Source organism: Armigeres subalbatus, chromosome 2, assembly GCF_024139115.2.
Source record: "Armigeres subalbatus isolate Guangzhou_Male chromosome 2, GZ_Asu_2, whole genome shotgun sequence".
Lineage (NCBI taxonomy): Eukaryota > Metazoa > Arthropoda > Insecta > Diptera > Culicidae > Armigeres > Armigeres subalbatus.
This window is the reverse complement of record NC_085140.1, coordinates 105,320,048-105,327,436: the sequence shown is the minus strand read 5'-3', so window position 1 is coordinate 105,327,436 and position 7,389 is coordinate 105,320,048. Positions and strand designations below refer to the sequence as shown.

The 7,389-nt window shown below is 40.2% G+C and overlaps 1 protein-coding gene across 1 annotated transcript; it reads left to right on the top strand.

The window, feature by feature from the left end:
- Positions 1-1,145: 1,145 nt before the first annotated feature.
- Positions 1,146-3,872, top strand: LOC134210576 (zinc finger protein 287-like). The gene is made up of 5 exons (XM_062686663.1): positions 1,146-1,546; positions 1,611-1,968; positions 2,026-3,326; positions 3,398-3,539; positions 3,597-3,872. The coding sequence occupies exons 1-5, from the start codon at positions 1,254-1,256 to the stop codon at positions 3,789-3,791; spliced, it is 2,289 nt and encodes a 762-aa protein (XP_062542647.1). The 5' UTR covers positions 1,146-1,253; the 3' UTR covers positions 3,792-3,872.
- The last annotated feature ends 3,517 nt before the right edge of the window (positions 3,873-7,389 follow it).

Sequence of the window (7,389 nt, the reverse complement as noted above, 5' to 3'; positions counted from 1 at the left end):
CGAATATTGAGTAAAAATTACGCCTGAAACTGACATATAAGACGTTTACTCATTAATGAGTAAACGGTGTTTACTCTTTTAATGAGTTGAACCACAGACAAACAGACGTAACAGCTAGAACAATTTGTGTCAAAATCCATTGCCCAGTTATTTCACTACCACCTAACGTGCATGTTGTACGAAACAAAATTTAGTACGACAATGTCAACAGAAGGCGCTAGTGTGAGATGTCAAATACAAAGGTACACGATGCGCGCGCCCCTGGAAATGAAACTCGCAAGCAGTTGAATTTAAAACGACCGATGAGCTCATGGTCGATGGGAATTTTCTTAGTGTTACGTCTGTTTGTCTGTGGTTGAACTATTTAACTTCATAATGGGTACGTTTTTACCCATTAAAGAGTACTTTGGTGGCACAGTGTGGGCTTGCTCTGATTTCACGTTTATATGGGGCACACACTTGTGGTATTCGTACCATGGTACAAGGCGACAAGAAAATAATTTCAAGGCTATCTTTAATGAAGACAATAATTGGTATGGCACTCATTTCAAGATTTTTGTACCATGGTATGAATACCACAAGTGTGTCCCCCATATTATGGAGGTCAACTGCACCCACCGTTCCGAGCATTTTGATAAATGTAGCACATAAGAAGGCTGAATCCACTTCATCAGCACCTTCAGGCTATAGATAGTGGAATATATAGATGAGCGAAGATAAATCCTCTGTCTCCAAACGAACTGTCAAACGTGTCTCCAAACGAGCATGACGTCACGATTTCAATGGAAACGTTAAGGGCTGTGACGTCATTTGCGCGGGCGGACGGGCAAAAAATCGACTCAGCCATGCTTTCGCTCATCTATAGATTCTACTATCTATAGCACCCACCGTTCCGAGCATGTTGGTCAATGTGGCACATAAGAGGGCGTGAATCCACTTCATCAGCACCTTCAGGCACTTCATTTCATCAGCACCCACAGGCAAGCTGGCGGCTATTACCGCTCGCGAAAAACATGGATATTCGTGGAATAATAATTATTTATCTTTTATTTATTTTGACCACTTTTTTCAAAAGGAGTACACAATGCGACGCTGTTGTCAAATTCAAACACGGGCGCGTTGTCACGAGCGTCGACAGAGCGTCCTGTTTTTGTTTTGATTAGGAGTTGATTCACACCACGACACGAGCACTGTTCGATTTTTACGAAATTTCTGATTTTAAAATTCGTTTCGTCTCACAAATTTGTGGTTCAATGAAGTGTTTCGTGCCGTCGTGCAAAAATGACTTCCATATTACGTCACCGCTCTATTCCGCCCATCGGTTCCCGAAGGATGAGGCTCAACGTTCGGCGTGGATTCAGGCCATTGGCACAGCCCACCGGCGAGTACTGACGGAAGAAATCAACTTCAATATCGTACGGATATGTTCCGACCACTTCGCTGCCGATTGTTTCTACTTCAGCCAAGAAGGAAAGTCCGGAAACAGAAAACGTGTACTATCTGGAGTAATTCCGACATTGTACGGAGCAGCGGCCGTTGAGAATGGGTAAGCCACTTTAACACATTTTCAATTAAATCGGAATGCTTTTAGTCTCGAATTCATATTTCAGCAAACAAAATGCTTTCTGCAAAGTAAAAAGAGCATCTAAAAGGCGAGACTCATCTCACAGAATTCGACAGGAGCCAATCAGAATAAAGAAATGCACAGAAACAGCGCAAAAAGAGTCTAAGGAACTGATAAATAATGCCCTGCATTGTACCGGGAATTTAAACGATTCGTCCTGGAGTACAGCCAAAAATGTATTTCGGTTGGAGAAGTTTCCTCACGTTTGTCGGTTGTGTCTGAAACCCCCAAAATCCGAAACGGAAGTGATGATTTCTCTCGACGCCCCGGATCACGTGTTGGATGGAACTAGCATAGGAAAATTTATTGCTGAGATTACGCCTCGTACGGAAGCATTGGTCCGGGTTGGTAACTCACAACACCTCACACAAGTGATTCATTAATTTTGCTCTATTTCACAGAATAAGCAACATCTGCTTCCAAATGTAGTGTGTCTACCTTGCCTAGAACTGCTGAGATTTTTCGCCAAGTATTTGTCCAAAATTAATTTCGTCCATCAGTTGATGAACGCACTGGTCGAACTGAAGCAGCTCAATTCCAGCCCTATTGTAGATCTGTTTAACAATGAATCCGAGGCACTTCGTTCGGTGATCAAAGATCTTGGCCTGAATCGGAAGAACAAATTTACCGTCGAAGACTTGTTAAATGAATTTCCTCAATACGAACTAGCTTCATTCGAAGGGTTCGTCGTTAAAGAAGAACCAAAGGAGGAATTGGAGGTTTCAGAACAAATGAAATGTGAAGTACTTGTACAAGAGCTGTCGAATTTTCCAACGGAATCAGATGTGATTTATGCGGAAGAGTGTACTGCGGAGGAGTTATCCGAATTGACCAAAGACAATCCGGAACTTCTGGTTACAGATAGTTCGGACGATTATCCAATTTTCAAAAAGCCTAAACCTCCCATCAAATCTAAGTATGGCGGTAGAAAGCTTGATAAACCACTCAGCTGCACGAAGTGCTCATTTTCCACGTACTTTAAACGTAATTTCATGACACACCAGGAAAAGCACGCAAAACGAGAAGCCCGAGTTTATGCGTGCAAGCATCCGGGGTGTTCAAAGGTGTTTAAAACGCGTTTGGAATACAAACGGCACGGCCCAACGGCGCACAAGTCATTCATCTGCGATACTTGCGGACTTCCATGTTCTACAAAAACCGCCCTAAAGAACCACATGGCTCGGCATATGAAAAAGTATGAGCACGTGTGTTCCTACTGTCAACGGGGACATAACACGAAAGGCGACCTCCGCATACACATCACAAAGATGCATTTGCGCACTGCCACCTTTCCGTGCGAAACGTGCGGTCTGGTTTTCCATAGGAAATTTATCCTGCAGGAGCACCAACGAAGGCACAATGAAACGTACGGCTTCCCGTGTCACATGTGCGACAAAAAATTCAAGGTCGCCCACAGTCTCCGGAACCACATTAGAATCGTGCACGAGAAGTTTCGTCACGAGTGTAGCTATTGCGATGCTGGCTTCTTTACCACGTACAACCTGAACAACCACATCGAGAGCGTTCACGGTATTCAAACCAGATTCGTTTGTGACGTTTGCGTCCAAACGTTCAACAGTCGGGAGAAGCTGGACAGCCACCGGCCTCGGCACGACAATCCCAAGGAGCTCGAGTGTGGACTGTGTTTGAGTGCTTTCAAATCCGAGGATTTACTATCGGAGCATCTTTGCATAACGTACAGGTGAGACAATCAGAAAATTAAATTCGGCTTACGCTTTATTGTATTCTTTTTTTGCTTTCCATTTCCAATAGATCGGATTACGTTTGCTGCGGCCGAGACATGCGGTATCATTACATGTACAACAAGCATATGATGCTGAAACATGGCGTAACAATAAACGCGCGGGTAAAACCGGTCCCGGGACAACTAATGGGTCAGATGAGAGCCCTTAGGGTAAGTTAAGGCTTTGCAACCATATCTACGTAATGTTAAGTTTTCCATCGTTTACAGAAACGTGTCGAATCTTGTCTGAAGTGTGAGGAAATCTTCCCTTCAAGAACACTGAAGAAGCAACACATGGCGATCTGTACATTTGGGGAAGACAAGAATAATGGTCATGGAGAAGATCATTCGACGGCCGAAGATGTGCTGATTACGATTGCGAGCAATGCGGACGTTCTTCAGCATGAAGTTATAGTTGAGTAAGTTGAATGAACAGTTTTTTTATTGTAAGACTTTGGAGTACTTTCAACATTAAACCTTCATATCCGACTGCCTTTATGAGCATATTCATATTCTACAATGTCTTTTGTAAATCAAATACAGTTTTCGAAAAGAACTAGTTACCCATTTCCGAGGAACAACTTCCCTGTTCTCGGATATGTGATCTTGATGCGATGGGTGGGCTTACGCCATTAGCACTGAGATGGCAACCAAAGACATATCCTGTCGTGGTGGTATCACATGTTGACTATTTTTGTATTACATATCTGGCATTGACGCACTAATTCAACACATGTGCATGTGCTCCAACGGACATCGTGTCTTGGAGCCTTGAATGGTAGTGCAGTCAGGCAGAGGCCTTTGTCATCAGTGATTATGATGTGAGTTCTCTTCTTTTCGGCAAAACTTTTCTGATGCGTTCCATGTAACGATGAATCGTAGCCACTAGCAACCCTATAACCAGAGACCGGCGGAGTGGAAAACTGTCGAAATGGCAACGTATGAAAATGCATGAAATCGTGAAAATAATACTGGCATCACTTGAACTTTTTGCTTGCTTCTTATGGATGCAAAAAGTAAACAAATCGAATTGGAACCGCTTTTGACGGTTCGATTGGAAACAAGATGGCGTCTTCGCCGATCTCTTATTGTAGTATTTCTAGTAGCCACGCTTATATTCAGCTAGCTAGGCATTTATTGATAAACAATGTATTCAAGACTTGACTGCTGGATTAACTGAGTAGAAGTTTTTTTTTTAAACTGGGAAGGTGGCGCCAGTCTTGTTTTGTTATGTCTCACTTCGAAGAGCCATAATAAAAAATATCACACATATATATATTATGTATATTCATCTCATCGCAAAACGAATAAATACAGCACCAATCTCGTCGCTTTTTTTAAAAACATGCGTGCTCACTATGGGATGAAGTGCCGAGCCGTTCCCCTATATAGTATATTATATAATAGTATATATATATATATATATATATATATATATATATATTAGAGTGGGGCATCATGGTCATTTTTTCAAATCAATGGCTTTTCGAAGCCATTCTGGGTCCTGAACAACTGTGCAGAATTTGGGACCGATTGGTTGCTCCCTCGCTTTCCGCATTGCGTTTGAAGTTTGTATGGAAATTAGTATGGGAGAACATATATTTTTGCATTTCTACTTCTAGAGGTTTCAGTTCATCGTGAACCAAGTGGCACATTACGTTAAAGTATAACGTGGTATAACCCAAAGGATGCCGAAAAACTTTGCTGAAGAAGGCACGTTGCTGGAACGTCCACGAAAAAAGTTATAACGCTTCGAAGATTGAGTGTTCAAACCATATGCAAAAAATCATTTATTCTGCCAGCACTGCCGAACTACGTGAAGCAATAATTTAACTGAGTGTTATTTTGAAATTATTGATTTTATAGGACTTTGGAGCTAATGGGAGATATTCGGAATGATTTCACAAAGTAAAAAATCCGACTAGAAGGAAAATGGGTGTTGCCCTCTGACAATTACAGGTTGTCCGGTAGTGCTGGCAGAAACATTGATTTCTTGCATAAGGTTTAAACAATCAATTTTCGAAACGTAATAACATTTTTTGTAAACCTTCCAGCTGCGTACCTTCTTCGGTAAATGGGCTTATTCCACGATTAGAGTGAAGTGAGGTGAGAAGAGTCACTTCACTCTCACTTGTTCTTTCTTTGGCGATTCCGACACTCGACTCGAGTGACGTGAGTGGTTCATTCCATCGCGAGAAATAAAGTAACACTTACGTCAAATTGCGTTCATTAGTCAAACTGTCGAATCGATGAACCACGCCATTTTTCGATTTTGGCGCATAAAGTTTTGAGGAAAGAACTGTATACTCCAAGGAATAAAACATATATTTTACAAAAGATAATCGAAATCGTTGAGATCGTGTTTATTTTATCGGATTGAAATATATTTCTGCAGTTAGATTGAAGTTATTCGCTAATTTTGTAGAAAAAAAAAATATAAAAAATCATTCGCCATAATTACAATATGTCAACTGATGTTTACTTTTACGTGGAACAAATTGTATGATTGTTTCGTGTTCGAAGTCTATTATTTTTTGATAAAACAGAAATTCCTGATGTAGGTAAGTTATTTGTACTTTTGGTATTTAATTGTTCATTCAATTCGAAATCAAATACTGTTCTAGGTGCGTAGAAAACTTCACGATTAACAACTTAACCATGAGCTGTTTTGACTTCTGGTTTGATAGCGATTCCGAGGGTGATAATATGACTAACGAAGATTTATGCACAGTTAGAGTTGAGCGTCGAAAGCTTCGAGATGCATCAAATCCTCTAGATTTGCCATCTAATACGTAAGTTTCAGTAAATTCTCTGTGATTATAGAAATGGGTCAACGCTCTCATAGTTAGTTTATAGATTTTGAAACAAAAATTGAACAGTTTTCTTCTTAAGTGCATTGCGACCGTCGAGCAGTGACCCATTTTCACCCACATATGCCTCATAATCGATAAAGCTTAACAATCGATTCTTACCACCCAATATTCAGGTTCGTGGAGTATTTCCGAGTTTCCAAAGATTTATTCAGACACCTTTTTGATATTCTCGATGGAAATTTGGGCCCAACAGTAGGATCGTCCACAGTTTTACCTATTATTAAACTAGCGGCTGCCCTCAGATTTTTCGCTGAAGGCAGCTATCAAAAAGGAGCTGGGAATGACCTCTTCGTTGGAGTTGCTCAGCCAACAATGTCAAAAATGTTGTCTAAAATTATCGATGTTTTTGAGGAACAAATTTGCAAAACAGCGATTAAGTTTCCTACGAATGACGATGAAAAAAATGCAATTAAAATGGGTTTTTGGTCGAGAAGTCTGGATTTCCTGGTGTCATTAATTGGCCCTGACGAAAGCGAGAAAACGAAATGGGGGTCGGCTGATGCTTTTTTATTTCACCCAGCAAGGGATATAGGATGTCAATTTTTAAATGCTTATTAAAGCGTTAAAACACATTTTAGCCTAAAATTGTTCACTTTTTTGGGTTAGAAATTTAATTTACTTTCATATAGGTAACACGAAAGTTGAATTATTTTGATTAAAAAAACATTTGTAGATGAGGAGCCTAACATGTAGTTTTTCAAAATTCTAACCCTACGTATTAAAAAGTTTTCAACATATCACTATTAATAACATTTTAAAAGCATTTTAAAATATACTTCCTATACTTCACCATGTTGAAAAACAGTGATTTCACGCACACGTCCGTCGCCGCTAGATGGCAACAGCGCGGCTGCGTCAAAGCGAATTGTGTTGATGGAAGTCACATAAAAATAATCAAGCCGAAACATGGATTGGAGTGGATTCTATATTTCCTGAGCATAGTGTGCATTGTACACAAACAAGATACAAACTCTTGCAATAGGGCATAGAAAGGCTTTCGATAAATAACTAAGAAAATGCTTATAGAACACATTGAAAAACTAGCAAAGTTATAGTTGGGATGTAGAACCATTGAAGGAGGTAAAGAAGAAAAAGAGCTACAGTCACATTATGCTTATTAATTTTAACTGAATTGAAGTTTAAGAAAT

Excerpts from the sequence above, each read along its gene's own strand:
- LOC134210576 (XM_062686663.1), top strand. The coding sequence starts at position 1,254 with ATGAAGTGTTTCGTGCCGTCGTGCAAAAATGACTTCCATATTACGTCA. Across the intron at positions 3,327-3,397 it reads CATCTTTGCATAACGTACAG|ATCGGATTACGTTTGCTGCG; the intron begins GTGAGACAATCA and ends CATTTCCAATAG. Across the intron at positions 3,540-3,596 it reads GTCAGATGAGAGCCCTTAGG|AAACGTGTCGAATCTTGTCT; the intron begins GTAAGTTAAGGC and ends CATCGTTTACAG.